Source organism: Sus scrofa, chromosome 5 (assembly GCF_000003025.6).
Source record: "Sus scrofa isolate TJ Tabasco breed Duroc chromosome 5, Sscrofa11.1, whole genome shotgun sequence".
Taxonomy (NCBI): domain Eukaryota; kingdom Metazoa; phylum Chordata; class Mammalia; order Artiodactyla; family Suidae; genus Sus; species Sus scrofa.
The window spans coordinates 706,694-727,465 of NC_010447.5; the positions used below are offsets into that span (position 1 = coordinate 706,694).

General features: G+C 63.0%; 2 protein-coding genes across 3 annotated transcripts; one reads left to right on the plus strand and one right to left on the minus strand.

Annotated features, from left to right (window-relative positions):
* Nucleotides 2,349–10,073, minus strand: CRELD2 (cysteine rich with EGF like domains 2). The gene is made up of 10 exons (XM_003126783.6): nucleotides 9,769–10,073; nucleotides 9,365–9,447; nucleotides 8,595–8,705; nucleotides 8,248–8,339; nucleotides 7,377–7,553; nucleotides 5,904–5,999; nucleotides 4,897–4,980; nucleotides 3,894–3,989; nucleotides 3,605–3,751; nucleotides 2,349–2,629 (listed from the first exon to the last, which is right to left on the minus strand). The coding sequence occupies exons 1-10, from the start codon at nucleotides 9,892–9,894 to the stop codon at nucleotides 2,580–2,582; spliced, it is 1,062 nt and encodes a 353-aa protein (XP_003126831.4). The 5' UTR covers nucleotides 9,895–10,073; the 3' UTR covers nucleotides 2,349–2,579.
* Nucleotides 10,235–20,546, plus strand: ALG12 (ALG12, alpha-1,6-mannosyltransferase). 2 transcript variants are annotated; one of them, XM_021091350.1, is made up of 10 exons: nucleotides 10,235–10,391; nucleotides 13,579–13,844; nucleotides 13,925–14,057; nucleotides 16,052–16,225; nucleotides 16,730–16,924; nucleotides 17,257–17,360; nucleotides 17,857–18,080; nucleotides 19,557–19,726; nucleotides 19,806–19,881; nucleotides 19,971–20,546. In XM_021091350.1, exons 2-10 carry the CDS (start codon nucleotides 13,650–13,652, stop codon nucleotides 20,200–20,202), a joined length of 1,503 nt encoding a protein of 500 aa, XP_020947009.1. In that variant the 5' UTR covers nucleotides 10,235–10,391; nucleotides 13,579–13,649; the 3' UTR covers nucleotides 20,203–20,546. The 2 variants fall into 2 exon arrangements, with proteins under 2 accessions (XP_020947009.1, XP_020947010.1); XM_021091351.1 differs by lacking the exon at nucleotides 16,730–16,924 and having other exon boundaries at nucleotides 19,971–20,545.

Genomic DNA, 20,772 nt, shown 5'->3' on the forward strand with positions numbered 1-20,772 from the left:
GAAACCCTGGAGTCTTATGAGGCTGGGCCTGTGTGGAGGGGCCGTGGGGCCGCTGCGACTCCCTGCCCCTGACCGCCCCTCCCTGGGCAGCGTGGAGGGTGGGAGGAGGGAGCAGAAGGCAGGGCCGTCCTGGGACGAGGTCACTCCAACCGTGGGGGGTCCGGGCTTTGCAGCTTCGGTGTGACGTCATGACGGGGGTCTGGCCGATTTCCTGCCTGGCTCGTCCAGTTTTGACCCCAGGAGCAGGACACGCCTGTGGGTGCTGGGGGGGCAGGGCATCCTCCCTGTTCCCCCCTCCTCACCCCGCCCGCGCCTGCAGACCAGGCAGAAGGGCCCGGGTGGTCCCACATCGCCACCTGCTGGCTGCGCCTGCCCCTCCAGCCCTGAGCCCAGGCGCTGATCCAGTGAGGGGATGGGACCAGTCCCTCTGCTCCACCAGGGCGGAGGCCCTGGGGCTTGGGCGGGCGTCATTGCCAAGTCACCCCCGCCCCCCAGCCCTAGGCAGAGCCAGACCCTCTGTAAGGACACCCACATCCTTGCACCTTGGTCCCAGGGACCTGGCAGCACCATGAGCTGCTAGCCTGACCCACAGAGGTCCTGCTGGGGGCGAGCCCACGCTTCCTGCCCCATCCACACTCCTCCCCAGTTGGTTGACTCTGCACCTCGTCTGGCCCCAGCTCCCATTTACAGATGGGGTGGGGTGGAAGGGGGCCAGGCGTTCTGCCATTGACTCTGGACAGCCCCAGGGGCCAGAGTCCCAGGCGGGGTGCAAAGACTCCCCTGGGGAGGGGGGAGGGGGTCGTAGAGGGGTGAGATGTGGGGAAGGGGCTAGGGAGGAGATGCCTAGCCTGCCTCGTCCCTCCCCAGGTGCACTGGTGCTGGAGCTGGTGACCCAGGGTGGGGTTGGGGTGGGGGATCCCTCGGACTCCATTGGCCAGCATAGGGCTCGCCGGGGAGCAAGCTGAAGGGCTCAGGCTGGGATCCAGCGTTCCCGTGTCCCAAACAGCAGGGCCCACCCCCACCCCACTGCCAAGTGACTGGCCTTTTTTGAACACGTACTGATGTCACCTGTGCTGGGGAGGGGACACCTGACATTCACCAAGTGGGGGTGGGGCAGCCACCCAGGTGACCCCACCATTGTGGGGAGACAGTGCCACCCAGTGGCTGTGAGCTCATTCCCACGGCCGGCAGCAAGGACAGGTTCCAGCTGGAAAGGCAGGGTCAGCTCCCTACTCGGGCCACGCGGCCCCACTTGGGGCATGGCTTTGGGACCACGCGCAGGATCTGAGCCTGGCAGGGCCCACACACCTGCCCTGGCCTGGCCCTCAGCAGGAGCCTGAGTGCTGTCCCCCACCCCCTCCCCCGCTGGGGAGCCGTCTTAGGCCCCCCTCCCCAGGGCACCCCAGGCCAGGGGCCTCCCTCTCCTGTCTGCCCATCTGTCAGCATCTCCACCAGCGCCAGGCTCAGCCACACCCACCTGACACCTTCCACAGGCCCCAGGGCCCTCAGGCGTGGCACCCCCTCCTCCAACAACCCCCCACCCACAGAGTTCCTGGAAGCCCCCAAATTGCAGTCTCCCTCTTCCTCCTCCTGGACCCAGTACCCTTCACGTCTGCCTGGCCCCTCTGCTGGTCACCTCTCCTTTGACAGGCTCTGCCCCTGGCCCGCCCTGTCCTGTAAGCTTGACAACTGACCGTCCCCCAGGGTGGGCTCTCCCGTGCACTGCATGCTCTCCGCAGTGGGCTGTGGCTGGAGCGTGCTGTGGCCCTGGGACCAGCGAGGTCGGGGGGCAGAGCCCCACCTGCAGGCACTCCATCCCAGGGCCCAGGTGAGGGCGAACGGCTTGGGCTCGGAGGGCAAGGTCAGTGAGCAGACGCGGATGGTCACAGGCGTCAGGACAGTGGGAGACATCTGTGTGGCCGGGACTGAGACCTGAGAAGCAGCAGGAGGCCAGGGAGCTGGGGGGCGGTGAGCCAGGGGGACTGGGCGTTCACTGGGGGCAGCCCTGGCCGGCTGGGTGGGGGCAGGGGTCTGTGGAGCCTTTTTCTCAGAATCTCGCCATTCCGACACGAGGACCAGGCCCTGGGGGTCTTCTGACCTTTTCTCCTACTCAACCCCTAAAGACGGCCGCCCCCAGGGTCCCGACAACACTCCCGCTGGGCCCCCAGGTTGGGCCCTGAAACCCACCCGGGCAGGTTCTGATGCAAGTCTATGGGGGTGGTGGGCACAGAGCCCCAGAGGGCCAGCCTGGCTGCGCCGCCTGTGTCCCAGCAGGACTCGGGGACAGACGCAGGACAGGCCAGCTGAAGGGAGCAAACGCCACTTCCAGTGAGAAAGACCCACTCTGGTCTCTGCCTGACTACCTTCAGTGGCCAATTTTATTATAAACGACGGTATCAAAATATACAAATCTGTTTAAGAATAACCAAGAAATGCAGCTTTGTTAAGGGTCCCATGAGCATCAACCGTTTCAAAAGGCAGCGTCCCCCTGACGGCCCCCTGCAGCCACAGGGGCGCGTGTCCGGGACCTGAGTCTGAATAACTTAGAGGGAAGATGTGGCTTCGGTCCTGGGTGCTCGTCACAGGTCTTCGCGGGAGGGCAGCTCTGTGGGATTTTCTTCTGCCGCTTCTGTCAAAACAAACACAGATCATTCGGGAAAATCCTAGCCCACAAGGCCCTGAGGACGTGGCCACAGGCTGCACTGGGGCCGGCAGCGTGTGCACGGCCCGCCCGCGGCCCCGGGCGGGAGACGGGAGCCGGGAGCCGGGAGGCGCCTGAAATCAGCCCGGATGAGACGAGAGCCTGCGTGGGGCCAAAGGGCGTGGCTGTGCCCCTTCCGTGGCCGGGCCTTGCTCTCTGCGGCCCGTGAGGTCCCCTCTGTCCTTGGGGCCTTGTGGCTCCTAAAGAGTGTCCGCGTGTGATTTGATCGTGTTTCCTGCTGGGGACCCGGCGAGCGCACTCCTGGAAACTCGGCCGCTGTCTCTCTGAACACTGCTGCTCTCACACCCTCCACTCCTCTAGGTCTCCCATGTGACGAGCGAGGAAGAGGCGCTGGTGGCCCCACCCCTACGGGACGGGTCCTTACTTGGAAATAAGGTGGTGGAGGTAGGGTGTGCTCACTGGCGTGGATCCTAGCAAGGAAGGTGACTGGTGCCCCTCTAAGAAGAGTCACCCAGGGGGAAGGCCAGGTGACCAGAGAGGCAGAGGCTGCAGGGACGCAGCTTCGAGCCCAGGCGCCCAGAGCGATGGCTCCCAGACGCTGGAGGAGGCAGCAGGTGCAGAGGGAGGCGGCCCGGCCGATGCCCTGATCTCAGCCGTGCAGCCTCCAGGTCAGGAGACAGTATAGTACGTCTCTGGGGCACTTTGTCTCCTGCAGAGATCGTGTGTCACCCTCTGGGCCCCGCAGGGCCCAGGGTTCCTCGGCTGGTGGCCCATCTGCTGAGCTGCCTGCCGCCTGCCCCCTCCGTGAGCGCGGGAGCCCCTCCAGGGCTTCGGCCCCGCGCCTTTACCCTGCCGTCCTCCCTGAAGCCCTCTTTGCGCTGAGTGTCTCATCCTGGGCCTGGCGGCCAATACATGAGCCCCGGAGCCGGGGCCTGCGCTTACCGTCCCCCGCGGGCCGTGTCTGCACACAGGCATCCTCTGTCTCCTCGAAGCCTTCGGGACACACGCAGACGTAGCTGCCGGGCGTGTTGTAGCAGTTCTCATTCTGCCGCGAACAGGGCTTTTCTTCCAGCGAGCACTCGTCAATATCTAGAAAAGACACGCTGCTTGACCAGCCAGTCCCTTCGCACTGGAGGAGCGGGGTCTGCAGGTGGAGCTGTGCCCAGGGTCCTGCCGCCCCCAGCAGCCTGCAGGGTGGCAGCCCCGCCCAGGCCCGGCCGCCTGCCCTCACCTGTGCACTGGCCGCTGTCCTTGGAGTAGCCGGGCACGCACTCCTTACACCCCTCGGGACCCTTGCCCGTGCAGCCCACACAGGTGGCATCACAGTCTGGGGACGAGAGGGAAGACATGACGACACCAGATCACCTTCCAGTGGCCAAAAGGCACCCTGAAACCACACTCGAGCCGGTGGGGGCCCTGCAGCCAGAGAACCGAGTCCCAACACCTGGCCTCTGTCCCCGCAAGGTAGGAACTTGCTGGAACTGACCATTGGTACCACGATCCCAAGGGACCACGATGTGGGGTTAGGGCGGGGGGATGGGGGGCACCAGCTTTTCCCAAAACAACCCCCCCTTCAGCTTGTGGCATCGCTGACGTGCCAGCTAGGAGCTCAGTGCCAACAGCAGCAGAGAGCAAGTGACACCTTTAGGGCGTCCCACTTAAGTCTGTGCCCACAAACACGGAAGTGTGGCAGTCGCCACATGGCCATGGACACGGGAAGGTGGCCTCCTGTGCTGCTTTCTGGTGGCAAAACCTTTTGGGGGGGGCGGGTGTGGACTGAAAATCCACGTGTCCCTGGACAGAGCAACTCGGAAACTAATCCAAAGAAAACAATGAAGAACATGAAAAGCTCTACCTATGAGGGTCTTCAAACTTTGTAATTGTGGGAAAATTGCTAGGAGCTAAATACTCAACAACGCGGATTGTTGAAGAGCGCAGCAGTAGTGGCCTGCTGCAAAATCATTAACACGGTGTACAGAGACTTGACGTACAGAGGGGGCACAACGTCCGATGGAAAAAACAGGCAAGGCGACTCCGAGCCAGATCGGCGCTGCACGGCCGGCCCCCCGGGAGCGGGCGCTCCGCGGAGAGAGGCCCCTCCGGGAAGCGTGGTTACCTTCTTCTCAGCTTAGCTGAGCTTTCTGGGTTTCCTTCAGCCAGTGTCTACGCCTTGTGCTGCCACCTTTCATTTGTAAGAGGAGGGGGAACACCGCGGGGGGGGGGGGTCTCCGCACCTTCGCAGGTGAACGCGCCGCGGCTGTTCTCGCAGTACTGCCCGTCGCCGCAGGGGGGCGTCTCCGCCGCGCACTCGTCCACGTCTGCAGCGGGAGGCCGGACGGTGACCCACCGGGACCAGGAGGGGGCGTGACCGCCGTGGGCAGTCATGTTTGGACAGGCATGGGGGTGGGCGCTCCCGTGCGGGTGTGGGCAGGGGGGCGGAGGGGACCCCAAGGTGGGGCCAGGGGCTGACCTGAGCTCGATGAAACCAGGAGCCTGGGCTGGGGAGGGCGCCACCCTCCCCACTGAACCTGGGACGTGAGGCCCAGCAGCTGTGAGGGGTGAAACCAAAACCCAGACCGTGGGCTCCACCCGCAGCCCCCCCCCTCTCCCCCGGTTGCAGGACACCCCTTACAGGCTGCAGCTGCAAAGAAAAGATGCACCAGCTTGCCGGGAGGGGGTGGGGACAGGAGCCCTCCGCGAAGGGCCACGCAGAGCTCGGGCGGGAGAGGATCAGGAAGCCACAGCCTTCTCCCTGCCAGCGGCAGCACCTGTGGGCACCCTGCCTAGGCTGCTATTGTCCCCACCACAGCCAGAGGCCAGCGACACCCCCCCCCCCCCCCGCCCCGCAACAACAACCTGTCTCTTTTATGAAACCAGAGCCCTGTCTCTTTTATGAAACCAAGGACATGCTTGGGCATAAGTCCCAGGTCTCTCTCCTGTGCAGAGCCACCTGGACCACCAGGGCCACCCGATGGGAGGCAGAGCAGCTGTGAGGGGTACACCAAAAGCCAGGTTTTGATAGCAAGGACAGTGGTTCAAGGGCCACCTCCCCAGGCCAGAGTCTAGGCCACGGTGGTGGGGGGGGGCACATTCAGCAGCCCACAGACAAGACTGCACGTGGGTAAATCCTGCCTCCACGCTGTGGCTACTGAAACGTGGCCTGGGACATCAGAGTCTCCTTCACACCCCACGTCAGGACGGGGCAGAGAACAGACCCCACGGTGGGGGGCGGGGGGCTCACCCACGCAGGCGTCGTCCTCCTGCACCCAGCCCACTTCGCACTGCTCGCAGTCCCTGTGGGTGGGGCCCGTGCACGTCTTACAGGACTGGTCACAGGCTGCAAGGCAGAGGCGGGCAGCCGTCAGTGCCTGCGAATCCCGCTCGCAGGAGTGAACACGCCGCGGAGACCATTTCAGAAATTAGGAACTTGTGTTTGCTAGGGGAAAACAAAAGCTGCAAACACGCAGAAACCCCAGGGAATGCAGTTCCCGATGTGGCGCAGTGGAAACGAATCCGACTAGGACCCATGAGGTTGCGGGTTCGATCCCCAGCCTCGCTCAGTGGGTTAAGGATCTGGCGTTGCTGTGAGCTGTGGTGAAGGCTGGCAGCTGTAGCTCCGATTTGACCCCCAGCTTGGGAACCTCCATATGCCACCCTCACGGCCCTAAAAAAGCAAAACCAACCAACCAACAAACCGGAAAAGCAAGATCCAGTCGGCAAATAAAAACCTACTTGTGAGCTTCACAGGATTTCTGTAAAGAGCGAAAAGGTGACAGTGGTAAGAGCCGCAGCGAGTGAATGTTCTAGAGCCTGGCCCCGGGTGGGGGAGTGGAGCTTGGCACTCATGCAGGTCCCCAGCCCTGCGCAACAATAGGGGACCCGCAGGAGAGCGGCAGCCCCACCGCTGCCCTAGGGTGGCAATTGACACAGCTGCTGGGAGGCCCCCAAAGCCTTCCTCTGCCTCAGTGACAACCGGAGAGAAAGCAAGGGCACTGCCCATGGATGAGCGGGTCCAAGGCCCGTCAGAGGACACAGCCTCACGAGGAGGGCACAGGCCTCCCCTGAAGGGTCAGCGGGACCGTCACAGCTGGGGGCTCCATCCGTGCCACCCCATGGAGGCCCATGATGACAGCCAGGGCACCTGCCAACCAGGGAGGAGGGCCCACCCTACCACACCCGGGAACCACAAGGGCGGGACTCTGTAAGGGGCCCCGGGGGGCCTGGAGGTCACACCGCGTGGCCTAGGCCCTCGTCCCCATCTACACCACCTCGCCATCCTGTTCATGTACCGACTCTGCGGGGACTCCAAGACCCCAAGCTCCAGCGACAGCAGGCACACCTGGCCTTGCTCCCCGAATCCGCCAAGGCCACCATGGGGGAGCTCGACGGTCCCACCCGCATGGCCCTGGGGCGCGCAGGCCCAGCCAGAGCAGCCCAGCTGCTGGCCACAGAGCCCCGGGGCCAGCACGGATGGCGGGACCCCAGACCCCCACTGTTGACCCTCTGAGTCCCCCTCCAGGAGGAGGTAGGGAGCTCAGTGGCTCGCTCTGCCCTTCAGGGCTGGTCTGGGGCCGGGAAGTGCCTCTGTCCCTGGCTGCGGTGCTGTCACCAGCCTCCTCTCCTCGTACTGGGGCCGCGCCTTCCCCTGAGCTCCCAGAAGTCTGGGTGAGAGGTCACCGGGGCCCTGCTCCCGTCCACACAGGCGGCTCCAAACCTGAGCAGACGCTGTGTGTCGCATTCCTCAGCGAGCTGAAGTAGCCGTCCACGCAGTCGGTGCACAGCGGCCCCTGGTAGCCCGCATGGCACTGGCAGGACCCGTCCCCCTGCCTGCTGCCGTCTCCGCTGCAGTGGCCGTTCCCGCTGCAGGGCCTCTCCGACCCGCCCTGGCACGCTGTGGGGACACGAGGCCGGCTCAGGGCGCACCCCAGGGGGGAGCGCCTCCCCCGCGCGGCGCTACACCTGCCAAAAAGCGCTCTGGACCCCTCACTGAACCCCCAGGCGACTCGGTCTGCGGGGACACGGGCCCCACGCTGTGCGTGACTCGCTGGGGTCTGCAGGCCCTCGAGGGGCCTCGGCCAGGACATGGGGCCACCCCACTGTGGCTACACACCAGCAGGGAAGCGGGGAGGGTCTGGGCCCGCAGCTGTGCCTTTCACCCAGGTGACCCACAAGAATGTTTCGGTGACAGCGGGGTGGCGACCGTGGCTTCCCTCAGTCTCTTCACCCCGGAGGCCGGATGCGTCCCGTCCAGGCTGACAGACGCCCCAGCCACAGGCTTTCACACGGGCTCCACCACTCTGTGGCCGCCGCCTCGCATTTGGAGGGCGGCATCCAGGCGGGTGGCTTAGGACAGTCGCGGGTGGGCTCCCGTGGGTCTGGGGACTCGTGAACTCGAAGTGCCCTTGGGCTCAGACACTCAGAGCCGCATGGCCCAGAGGAAGTCCCCAGGGCTCGGAGGAGGCAGTGCCCCAGGCGCTGCAGGAACGGACGGCCAGGACCCTCCTGCGCGAGTGCCCACCCGGGATCAGGATGCGGGGCAACCGGAACGAAACGGGACACTCAAGAGCCCCGGTAGAAAAACGTACCCAGGCAGTCCGGCCCGTAAGTTCCCGGAGGACAACAGACTTCCAGTGTTTTCACACAAAACCATTCAAATAGGTCAGGATGCTTCTTCTTCCTGAGGGTTTTAAAAAGCGTCCCTAAACCTCACGTGACAGCGCTCCTCAGCGCCGAGACTCAGTTGAGCGGAAAGCGCGGAGCAGGCTGGGCTCGGGAAAGGCGGGTCTGCACCCGCGGCCCGTCTGGCTGAGTCCCTCCAGGTCGCGCTTGGGACACAAGCGAGGGAGAAAACAGGCTCGGGCAACGCGTCGCCGGCTTTGCTACATCGGACAGCCTTTCCAAAGCTGTTTCCCAGAAGGAGGAGCGCACTCACAGCCGCAGCCACCAGGCCTCCAGGCGCTCCTCGTGCTCCTCCACCAGCTGGTTGCACTCGAAGTCGCTGCTCCCGCACAGGCCCTCCAGGATCTCCAGCAGGCGGACCTCGCTGCAACACGCACAGGCCGTCAGCACCGCAAGGCCAGGGCACAGCGCCCTCTACAGGGAGGTCCGGAGGCCAGGCCCGAGGGACCGTGGCGCTTCACTGAAAAAACCCTCAACAGAGACCCCAAATGGAGCTGGGGGCTGTCAGTGCCAGGCGGAGAATTAAAGGCGGAGGGCAGGGGTGGTCAGGGTGGCCCATCAGGTGTGGGGTCCAGCGGGGGAACCCCTGCCATGGGCAGGATGGGGCTGGAGCTGCGGTGGGGAGGGAGTGAGCTCCATCTGTTTTTTGGTTTTTGGTTTTCTTTAGGGCCACACCTGTGGCACATGGAGGTTCCCAGGCTCGGGGTCGAATCGGAGCTGCAGCTGCCGGCCTACGCCACAGCCACAGCAATACCAGATCCGAGCCACATCTGTGACCTACACCACAGCTCACAACAACACTGTATCCTTAACCCACTGAGCAAGACCAAGGTGTGAACCCACATCCTCCTGGCTACTAGGCGGGTTCTTAACCACTGACCCCCAGTGGGAACTCCCCACCTGTGTTTGGCACCGGCACCAGGTAAGGACAGGTGCCGGTGCCAAAGGGACTCTGTATCATCAGTGCTCCCGGGGACATGTCACCAAAGGCAGGCACTGGGCCGCTCAGAGCAGGGTGCCTACCTGAATTCATACTTGGACAGTGTCTTTTCCTCCCAAGCTGTGTTTCCACCTCCAAAGTTCTTATTTGCTGTGTCCACCATACCCTGCGGGGGAAAGGTGGCGCTGCTGCCTCACCCCTGTTCATGGCAGGGTCACCCCGGTTCCATAGCAGGGGTGACCCCAGATTCATGGTGGGGTGACCCAATCCATGGCAGGACAACCCTGGGTCCATGGTGTGGGGACCCTGGTTCATGGCGGGGGGTTGGGGGGTGTAACAGTACACAGCAGGGCAAATCTAGTCCATGGCGAGGTGACCCCAGGTCCACAGTGCGGCAACCTTGGGCCCATCGTGGGGTGATCCCCGAGTCCACGGAGGGGCGACCCAGGCCCACCCCCTGGCTCCATGTCCTCGCGGAGCGGCACACCTGGTTGAACTTGTCCACCAGCTCCCGGCAGCGCTTACAGGGCGTCGGCTTCTTGGTGGCCTCGCCGGGAGGCGGCGGCAGAAGCAGCAGCAGCAGCACCCCCAGCGACGGGACCGGAAGGCGCATGGCGGGCCAAGGCGGACAGCGCCACGGGAACGCGGCCGCGCGGGCACCGGCCGAGGTCCAGCAAGCACCCGCCGAGCGTTCCGACCCTCGGCCGCCCACCGGCTCAGCAGCGCCGGCGGTTCCCGGGCCTACTTGACGGCGCCGGCCGGGGCCCCGCCCTTCACCATCCCTCGCGCTGCTATTGGTTGGATGGCTCCGCCCCGTCCTCATGTGGCCCAATCCGAGCTCGCCACGGGAGGCCACCAATAGGAAGGGCCCGGGTCAGCGTGCCGCCGGGAGGGTTGGGCACAGGGGGCGGGGAGATCCGAGGCGGCTGGCTCACGCCCCGCCTGTGGCGGCCATCTTTACTCCGGGCAGGAAGGGCGCCCGCTGAGACGGCAGCTAGGCGTTGGTGGCCATGTTAGGTTCGGTCAAGGGCATCGGTTTCCGCTGCTCCACTTCCGGTCGAGGGCAGCTCTGGCGGCCGCGCTTCGAGGGACTGTGCTCTGGGCGGCGAGGTCAGCGCGCGCGGCTCTGGGGGCGGGCTGCGGGGGCTCCAGGCCGGCGCTGTGGCTGCGCTTCTCGGGCATCGCCGGGCTTGTCCACGCGGGAGGGCCGCCAGGCCTCCTCACCTGGGGCCTGATGACTGTCTTTGGGGGCCCAGGAACCTGCATTTTGCATTTCCCCACGCGCCCCGGGCATTTAGCACTGGAGCCCGTGGTTTGAATCCGGACTAAGATGAGCCCTATCCCGACTGTCATAGAACAAAAGATACAAAGTTTTCTCTGGCCTAATTTGCGCCAGATGGCTCGTTTCCGCCAGGGATTAATAATGTGAACATCTGATATGACCAGTTTCCCGCAGAGACCCTAGAACCCCATAGACAAGAGGGCCTCTGTGGGCTTGCCTAATCCGAGATGCCACTGTTCTACAATTTGCGCGTTGATGAGTTGTGGCTGGCTTGCTTGCTTGCTTGCTTTGTTTATGTTTTAGGGCTGCACCCGCGGCATATGGAGGCTCCCAGGCTAGGGGTCCATTCGGAGCTGCAGCTGCGGGCCTACACCACAGCCACAGCAATGCGGGATCCAAGCCACATCTATGACCTACACCACAGCTCACGGCCACGCCGGGTCCTTCACCCACTGAGCGAGGCCAGGGATGGAACCGCATCCTCATGGACCCTAGTCAGATTCGTTTCCACTGCGCCACAGCAGGAACTGCCTGTTATTGTCTTTTCTAATGAAAATGGAAGCTTAAGAGCTTTTACTGCACTTCCTTTTCAAGTCGTTGGAGCACCTGCTATGCTCTGGGCTCTGCTGACACCTGAGTGAATGGGGGCGGGGGTGCCCTCAGGATGAGAACCCCCGGGGGGACAGAGGGTCAGTGATGGGGAAAAACAAAAATCCTGCCGCCAAGGAGCTTACGTTTTAAAAAGAGGGAGACAGGAGTTCCCGTTGTGGCGCAGTGGTTAACGGATCCGACTAGAAACCATGAGGTTGCGGGTTCGATCCCTGGCCTCGCTCAGTGGATTAAGGATCTGGCATTGCCGTGAGCTGTGGTGTAGGTTGCAGACGCGGCTCAGATCCCGCGTGGCTGTGGCTGTGGGAGGCCGGCAGCTGTAGCTCCAATTTGACCCCTAGCCTGGGAACCTCCATATGCCGCAGGAGCGGCCCCAGAAAAGGCAAAAAGACAGAAAAATAAATAAATAAAAAATAAACATAAAAAGAGGGAGACAGGAGTTCCCTTCGTGGCTCAGCAGTAACAAACCCCACTTGTATCCATGAGGATGCGGGTGTGTTCCCTGGCCTCGCTCAGTGGGTTAAGGATCCGGCGTTGCCATGAGCTGTGGTGTAGGTGGCAGCTGTGGCTTGGCTCTGGCGTTGCTGTGGCTGTGGTGTAGGCCAGTGACTACAGCTCCGATTAGACCCCTAGCTTGGGAACTTCCACATGCTGTGGGTATGGCCCTAAAAAGCAAAAATAAAATAAAGTAAAAAAATTAAGAGCAGGAGACAGTGACGCAGTATGGTCTGTCCCTCCAGTGGTGTTTGCATTTGCTGCTCTTGAAGGACTGACTGCGCAGCATGTTGGTGATTCTTAATTATTAAAGCCGTTTTGACCCCTTCCTTCCACCGCCTCCCCACCAGCACCACCGCCACGTCAGACTGGATCCGGTTTCTTCTAATCTGCAGATTTGCCCTCGCTTAGGGCCTCTGTACCTGCTACCTTTGGAGATTAAGATTTCATAAATCTTCCTCAAACCAAAAAGCACTTTTAACAACCAGTATGCACCTCCTTTTGCTTCTGGCCCTCCTGGGTTTTTTTGCTGCCTTTTATTTCGGCACCCCTACGTGTAACTAAATCCCCCAAACCTGCCCCTCTCAGGCAGCAAACCCAGCAAAACCCCCACTAAAATCCCCCGTCAAGCAAACCCACCTCGTGGAACGGTTAATGGGGGCCGCCCTGGCCTAAAGGGACGGCACGTAAGGGACAGCCGCTGCTGAGATGAGTCGCTCAGACTTCTCAGGCTGGGGAAGACATAGCCGTGCCTTTTTGTCCTGAAATAGCGTTGATTTACAGTGTGTGTTAGTTTCTGCTGTCTGCAGAGCGACTGAGTTATACACACGCAGACGGGTTCTGTTTTTCAGCTTCTTTTCCGTTATGGTTTATTACAGGATATTGACTATGTTTCCTGTGCTGCACTGTAGGACCTTGTGTCTCATGCTTTTTACATATGACAGTGTGTATGTGTTAGTCCCAGACACTCTCCCCCGCTTTCCCCTTGGGTACCCGAACGTTTCTTTCCTCCCGCTGGGAGTCTGTTTCTGTTTTGTTAATACCTCCATCTGTGTCATTTTTTTAGCTTCTGCGTATAAGTGCTGTCCTGTGATGTTTGTCTCTCACTGACCTCACTTATGTGATAATCTCTGGGCCCAGCCATGTCGCTGTCAGTGGCATCATTTCATTCGAGGAGGATTCCGTGGTGTATACCCTGACGGGTAGCATGTCCACACACACACACACACACACACACACACACCTTGTCCACTCCTCTGTCGATGAACATTTGGGGTGTTTCCATGTCTTAGCGATTTGTAAACAGCGCCGGCTGTGAACATTGGGGTGCATCTTTTTGAATTTAGTTTTCTGGGTGATTGTTGGATCGTAGGGTAGTGTTTTTATTTACTTATTTCCTTTTGTGCCTGCCCCGAGGCATAGGGCGTTCCCAGGCCGGGGATCAGATTCCAGCCACGAGTTGTGACCTACGCTGCAGCTGCAGCAACACCAGATTCATAACCCAGTGTGCTGGGCCAGGGATCGAACCTACATCCCAGCGCTGGAGAGACCTCCCGAGCCCATTGTATCACAGAGGGAACGCCCACTTTTATTTTCTTAAGGAACCTCCGTACTGTTTTCCAAAGTGGCTGCATCGGTTTCCATTCCCTGCACCAGTGCAGAAGGGAAAGCGTGATTTTTTTTAGCCATTCCCACAGCACGTGGAAGGTCCCGGGCCAGGGGTCGAACCTGTGCCCCAGCAGTGACCTGAACCGCCACTCGGACAGCACTAGCTCCTTAACTGTCAGGCCACAGGGAACTCCACGCTTTCTCTTTAGACCCTCCACTTGGATGTGTTTTCAGATGTCCGAAGGTAGGGCACTTCCCAGGGCCCCCTTACCGTCACACGCGTCTCCCCGGTGTTCGCTCCAGGGTGAGGTTGAAGCTTGGGAAGCCGCGTCTCCATACCTTCAAAACGCTTCGAGTGGCGCTGCTGGCGGTGGATGCAGGTCCGGGAGGCCCAAGCACCGATGGGCGGGAAGAGGCCACCGGGCCCGGGCCAGCCTCGCGGGCTCCTGGGGCTGCTGGTCGCCGTCGCCGCACTCCACCTGCTCGCCTGCCCCTACACCAAAGTGGAGGAGAGCTTCAACCTGCAGGCCGTGCACGACCTGCTCTACCACCGGCTGGATGTGCAGCAGGTGGGTCCCCAGGTCCTCACCGCCCCCCCCCCCCCGCCCAGATGCCCGGGGCCTCGCTGACCTGCCCTCGTCCCCTGCAGTTTGACCACCTCGAGTTCCCCGGCGTGGTCCCCAGGACGTTTCTCGGGCCACTGCTGCTGGCCGCGCTCTCCAGCCCCGCCGTGTGCGTGCTCTCCCTGCTGGAAACGTCCAAGTTCTATTCTCAGCTCGCAGGTACGGCGCCTTCAGGCGAGGGCCGGGCACAGAGCTAGTGTCACCTGGCCGGCACCTGCTTGGCCACTTGCTCGGGCGGCTCAGAGCAGGGGTCTAGGTCCGGTCTGCGGTGACCGCCCAGGGGTGCCGAGCCCCCTCCCCGGGCTGGTACAGGAGGCGTGAGGCGCCTCCTGCAGAACCGCCTGGGGAGCCCTGTCCCGAGCGGCAGCATCAGGGCTGTGTTGAGGCCTCATGTCCCTGCCGCCCGGAGGCCTCATGGGAAATCTGAGCAGCGACTGGGACTAGGTGTGATAAAAACTTACGAAAACAGAAAGGCCACCAGCAGGCCTTCCTGCAGGTCCCGTGTCCTCCCTGTGCCCACAGCGACTCCCCCTTCCTCCCTTTATTTACCTTCCCTTTTCAGGGCCACGCCCGCCGCGTACGGAGTTTCCCAGGCTACAGGTGAATCGGAGCTCCAGCCGCCGGCCTGCGCCACAGCCACAGCCACGCGGGATCCGAGCCGTGTCTGCGACCCGCACCACAGCTCACGGCAACGCTGGATCCTTAATCCACTGAGCGAGGCCAGGGATCGAACCCGCGTCCTCATGGATCCTAGTCAGGTTCTAAACCCGCTGAGCCACAGTGGGAATGGGAACGCCACCAACTCTTTTTTTAAAACCAAATTCACAACGTATTCCTCTTCAACCTCGTTTTTAGCCAATAGTCAACATCGCTCTGTTTTAGTAAATTTTATTGCATCTGTACCCAGACCGTGTTCAGATTTCCCAGCTGAGTCTAACACATCTTACAGCTGCTTTGTCTGGCCTGTATGGAGAGCTTTGAAAAATACACATTCCTGGCAGAGAAGCAGTTCTGTTTTCGGAAAAGGTAGATGAGGAAACGGAGATCCACTCTCCTCGGGCAGGCAGACAGGCTGTCCCGGCCACGAGGCGGAGCCAGGCAGCCTGGATGGGAGAGTTGGGGCCGCGTCTGAGCATCAGGCCCTTGGTAAATGTGGCCCTGGAGGTGTCGGCCGGGTGGGGGGCCCCTGTTATCAGGGCCGGGCAGTCACACGGACACTCCTGCCCTGCCCAGTGGCCGTGAGCCCCAGAACCCCCCTGCCGGGGGTCCCCAGGCCCAGTACGGCTTCAGGCTTGGGCTCCTGGGGCCTAGGCGTCCGTTCCCCTCACCCAGCGCTTTTTGGGGAGATAGTTGTGAAAGTGTTTATTGTTAAATAATGGACAGAACTCAGATGTGGCCCTCCATGCTCAAAATGAGAAGAATTCTGGTAGTTGCAAGTGAAACACGAACAGATTCACCATTCTAACACTAGTTTCGGTAGAAGATATACTGTCACTTTGTCTTTTTAGGGCTGCCCTCGCAGCACATGGACGTTCCCAGGCTAGGGGGTCGAATCGGAGCTGCAGCTGCCGGCCCACGCCACAGCCCCAGCCACGCCAGCTCCTCAAGCCACGGAGCGAGGCCAGGGATCGAACCTGAGTCCTCATGGATACTGGTCAGCGTCGCTTTGCTGAGTCACCACGGGAACTCCACGTCTGTTTTGTTCGTTGAAGCATGGCTGCTGTACGGTGTGTCAGCAGAGTGACTCAGTTACACACGTGTGTCCTTTTTCCGACTCTCTTCCGCTGGGGTTAATTGTAAGGCATCGAGCGTCGTTCCCGGGGCTCCCGTCGGTCCTGGTGGGTCCTGCCCTGGGTTTGGTTGTGTGTGTCAACCCCAGACCCGCCCCCGCGTTCCCCTTTGGGAACCATAGGTCTGTTTTCTGTGTGAGTCTGTTTCTGTTTTGTAAATGAGCTCCTTGGGGTTGTTGTAGGTGAAAGAGGGGATTTTTCTGCCTGACTCACGTCACTGAGACCCGTGGTGTCCCGATGTCACCACCTCTCCCTTTTCTGTGGCTGAGCAGCGTCCCGTTGTGTACTCACAGCCCATTTTTCACACCCGAGGCGGCTCCCCTGACTTGGGGGCTGTTCCCGCCACTGTGCCCCTCTGTTCAGTCAGGGCTGTCCTTGGACTCGGCGTCATCTGGGGGCTCTGGACTTTGCAAACCGAAGTGAGACGGCAGTTCGGGGCCCCGGTGGCCACTCTGTTCTGCTGCCTGACGGCCTCGCAGTTCCACCTCATGTTCTACTGCTCGCGGCCGCTGCCCAACGTGCTGGCCCTGCCCTTCGGTAGGTGCTGCCTGCGCGGGAGGGAGTGCCCACTGGGCATCTCAGAAACGCCGGGAGCGGGGCTCTGTCCCGGGTGCTGCACCGGGTGTGCCTCCCAGGCCTTGGCTGGGGGCCCTGGGAGCCTCTGCTTCCAGGCGGGCCGCTTTCCCTGGTGCCCGGCCTGGAGGCGGAGCTGGTCCGGGGCAGCGGTGCTGGGAGGGAGGGCGGGCAGGCGGGGCTCCTCTGGGAGCCGGGGGAGGCCACGAATAGGCCGGAGGGGAGGCCTGGCCCTCGCCATGCCTGCAGCAGGGAACTCAGAGGGGCTGTGGCAGGAGCGGTGGCGGCCGTGCTGCGGGCGGGAGGGACTGCGTGGGGCCGTGGGCTTGAGGCTCTGGGCGGGGTGGGAGGCGGTCGCGGGCACAGGTGTCTGGCTCGGTACCGGCCGTGGGAGCGCGCCTGCCGGCTTCTGGAGGCTTCGGCGAGGCTCTCCTAGAGAAGCTGAGCGCCCGGCCACCCGCCTTGCAGTGCTGCTGGCCCTCACAGCCTGGCTGCAGCAGAAGTGGCCCCGCTTCATCCGGCTCTCCGCCTTCGCCATCCTGGTCTTCAGAGCCGAGCTGAGCCTGCTCCTGGGCCTCGCGCTGCTGCTGCCGCTCTGCTCGCGGAGGCTCTCGGTGGCCAGGGCCCTGCGCTGCGCCGTGCCCGCCGGGGTCCTCTGCCTGGGTGAGTCGGTCGGGCTGCGCTGGCTGGAACAGGGCTGGCTCGGGGGTGATTTCTGAAGACGGAACTCGGGAGGTTTCCCTGCTCTTGTCTTTTTCTTCAAATGCAATGACCTTCACCTTCGGGGGTGTTCAGACGGCTTGGTGCGGGTGTCCCCGCCCTTCTGCCCGCGCGATCCCCCCGCCCCTGTGCCGGGGGACCTGCGTGAGGGGGCTTGTTGGGGGCGGAGGACCCCTGCCCCCAGACTGCCGGTGGCTCCTGCTCCGGTGCAAACGGGGCTGCACGGTGGGGACTCCAGGCGGCCCGGCTCGCCCTAGCGCGGCTTCTTTTCTCAGGGCTGACGGTGGCCGTGGACTCCTACTTCTGGCGCGCTCCCGTGTGGCCGGAGGGAAAGGTGCTCTGGTACAACACCGTCCTGAACAAAAGTTCCAACTGGGGGGTATCCTTCCAGCGCCTCTGCCGGCGGGGGCGGAGCCGGGCGAGGGGCGGGGCGAGGGCGGGGCCGCCCCCCTCCCGGCGCGGGGGTGGGGGGTGGGGGGGCTGGTGGCCCCTGAAGCTCCGGGACCCGCCGTGCCTTCTTACTCGGAGCACCGCGTGGCGTCTGTAGCCCCAGCTTCCCCTTGGTCCTTGCCATCACCTGCCCGCCTTTGACGCTGTAGAGAGGACTTGGGGTACCGTGAGTCCCCGGTGCGCCCATCACCTTGGGGCGACCGGTGTTCACAGTGAGCCATCCGAGGGGAAGGGGAAGGAACTCCGCAGCCCCACGCGCCGCCCGCGGCCTTGGTGCTGGTGCCGCTCCCGAGTCCTGGCCTCCGTCTGGGTGCGGCAGGCCGGGCTGTCAGGGCTGAGGCCCCCCCGCGCTCCCAGCTCGGCCTGAGCTGGGCCCGGGGGACGGGACCGCGGGTGGTGCGTGGCCTCCTTAACCCCGCCCGCAGACCTCGCCCCTGCTGTGGTACTTCTACTCGGCCCTGCCCCGCGGCCTGGGCTGCAGCCTGCTCTTCGTGCCCCTGGGCGCCGTGGACAGAAGGGCCGTGGCGCTGCTCCTGCCGGCGCTGGGCTTCGTGGCACTGTACTCGCTGCTCCCGCACAAGGAGCTGCGCTTCATCATCTACGCCTTCCCCCTGCTCAACGTCGTGGCCGCCAGGGGCTGCGCCCGTGTGTGAGTGCCCTCCCTGCGCCCACAGCTTCTGGAATGCCCCAGGGTGCTTTGCTGATTCCCAGAGGGGGTGACTTTTAGGGGAAGCCACACGTTCAGCTGGGCACCGTGTCAGAGATGGGCAGCCTGGCCACCTCCGTGGTACGACCGCAGGCAGGGCCAACACGCTTACCAGGCTCTGCCCGGTCCCACCTTCAGTTGATTCGGACACAGGCTTCAGGCCTGCAGGGCTCGGTCCCTCAGGGGAAGGGTGTAGGGAGGGTCCGAACTCGGCAGGCCTGGCCGGTGTGGTCCTTGGACAGTGTGTGTCCAGAGGAGTCAGTGCCGTATAGAGACCAGGGGCTACACAGCCACAGAACAAGGGGGACAGCCCGGCCAGGCCACGCGGGGCTGCCACTCACCAGGGGTCAGGGCCACGGATGGAGGCGATATGGTCACTGCCTGTGATGGGAACAGGAGGCCGTGCCCAGGAGGCCAGGCCCCCTCATCTGCCTCACTTTGCAGAGGACAGCTGTCCAGGGCACGGCGTGGTCCCCGTGCTGCCTGGGGGCCTGGCGGACGGGTCACTGGCTGCTGCTCCTTCTCCCCGAGGGTGCGCCCAGGCTCAGAGGGAGGAGGGTCTTGCTCGGAAAGTCCAGGCCGGCTTCACTCAGTACAAACCTTGGCAGCAGGGAGGGGCTGAACCAGGCTCCCCCTACCCCTGGCCCCACACAAGGCAGGAGCCCTCAAAGGCCAGAGGGTGGGGAAAGCGGGCCCCGGATGTGCTCCATGCTGTAGGGGCGCCAGGGCTGTAGGAGACAGGCGTGGGTGGTAGACTTGAGTCCCCAAGAGCAGAGAAAGGACTTGAATCACAAGCTTTGAAAGTCCCTGTGTGGGGCCCAGGTGCTGTGCCCACACAGGCACGAGGGCCAGTCACCTTAGGGGCGCAGCCTCAAGTGGCTGGAAAAGACGCCTGAGTTTGTGCCAGCCTCCCCGTGTAGTGGGGGTCACCTGTGTGCCAAGGCCAGGGTTGAGTGAAGGGCTCAGCGGGCCTGGCGGGAGACTCAAGCATCCAGCCGAGCTCACAGGCCCGGCAGCCTTCCTGCCAGACAGCTGGGGACAGCTGGGGTGCGTCCCCGCCCGGCTGCCCTCACTCACAGGCTCACCTGGGTGAGGGGTTTGGCCTGGAGGCTACGCTCTGACCTAAGGAATGACGTGGGCGACCCCTAGTGGCTGGGCTGAGGATCCGGTGTCCCTGCTGTGGTTCTGTCCCTTGCCCAGGACCTTCTGCAGGCCAGGGCCCCAGCCCCAAACTCCTCGTCACCTAAGTTTCAAATGGGCATCTGGGTGGAGCCGCAGAGAGCACGTGTCCCGGCTCCCTGCTTGGCGATGCCACGCGCTCAGACTGGGTGACGCTGAGCAGCTGCTTTCTGCTCCTGACGACACACTCCTGCTGTGGCACTGCTGACGGCTTCCCGCACAGCACACCGCTCCTTCCAGGCTGAACAACCGCAGGAAGTCCTGGCTGTATAAAGTGGGGTCCCTCTTTGTGATCGGACACCTCGTGGCGAACGCCATGTGCTCCGCCACGGGCCTGTACGTGTCCCACTTCAACTACCCCGGTGGCGTGGCGCTGCAGAGGCTGCACGAGCTGGTGCCCCCGCGCACAGGTAGGTGCCCGCTCGCCCGCCGCGGCTCTGGCCAGGGGTGCGGATTGAGGGCTCGCCGAACAGATGTGCCTTTCCACAGATGTGTCTGTGCACATTGGCGTGGCTGCTGCACAGACGGGCGTGTCTCGGTTCTTGGAAGTCAACAGTGCCTGGAGGTATGTTCCCGCCGTGGCACGGCTGCAGGGGTGACTCCCAGGGCACCGGGCGCTCGGACCCGCGGTGCACAGGCTGCTCTCCCGCGCAGGTACGAGAAGACGGAGGACCTGCAGCCCGGCTCGGAGCGCATGCTGGCCTACACACACCTCCTGGTGGAGGCGGCGCCCGGGCACCTGACCCCATACCGGGACACGCACCGGGTCCTGGCCAGCGTGCCCGGCACCACCGGGCTGAGTCTCAACCTGAGCAGACTGCCTCCCTTTGACGTCAACCTGCAGACAAAGCTGGTGCTTCTGGAGAGACTCGTGGGGCCTTCCTGATGAGGGGCCCAGTCCTGCCGGAACAGCACTGCTCCGCCGGCAACAACAGATGCGACCGTGGGGCAACCATCAGAGAACCACAGACCCGAGGGTTGCCTTGGTCGTCCAGACGGAGGGCTGTTCCCGGCAGCGGGACGTGGACCTTGCCCCGTGGAGCTGCCTTGGGGCGGCACCGGGGCCTCTCGGCATGTGAAGGGCCCCTGGGCATCGTCCCCACCTGTGCCCCACACTGCAGGGCAGGGCCTGTTTGGGGGTCACGGGTGCACCATTTCCACTTCGGGTGAGATTTTAGGAGAGGAAGGTGTTCAAAAAGAATGTGAATAAAGTTGCAGGTGTCTTCTTGGCGCGCTTCCGACGTGTGGTGCTCGCGGAGCCGCCTGCTGGGCTCTGCTGAAGCGACACCGCGGCACTTTCCGGCTTTGCTGAACAAGCGTCTGCTGAGTTTCCGGTGAGTGTCTGACCCACCAGGCCCTGAAGACAATGCAGAGTATGGGGCGTGCTTAGCATGCGTGTACACATATGCACACACACACACACTGCACGTGTGCATGGAGACAGGCAGGTTTTTCT

Excerpts from the sequence above, each read along its gene's own strand:
- CRELD2 (XM_003126783.6), bottom strand. The coding sequence starts at position 9,894 with ATGCGCCTTCCGGTCCCGTCGCTGGGGGTGCTGCTGCTGCTGCTTCTG. Across the intron at positions 8,340-8,594 it reads GAGGCCTGGTGGCTGCGGCT|GAAGAAGAAGCATCCTGACC; the intron begins GTGAGTGCGCTC and ends TAAAACCCTCAG. Across the intron at positions 3,752-3,893 it reads GGACAGCGGCCAGTGCACAG|ATATTGACGAGTGCTCGCTG; the intron begins GTGAGGGCAGGC and ends TGTCTTTTCTAG.
- ALG12 (XM_021091350.1), top strand. The coding sequence starts at position 13,650 with ATGCAGGTCCGGGAGGCCCAAGCACCGATGGGCGGGAAGAGGCCACCG. Across the intron at positions 14,058-16,051 it reads GTTCTATTCTCAGCTCGCAG|TCAGGGCTGTCCTTGGACTC; the intron begins GTACGGCGCCTT and ends CCCTCTGTTCAG. Across the intron at positions 19,882-19,970 it reads GAAGTCAACAGTGCCTGGAG|GTACGAGAAGACGGAGGACC; the intron begins GTATGTTCCCGC and ends TCTCCCGCGCAG.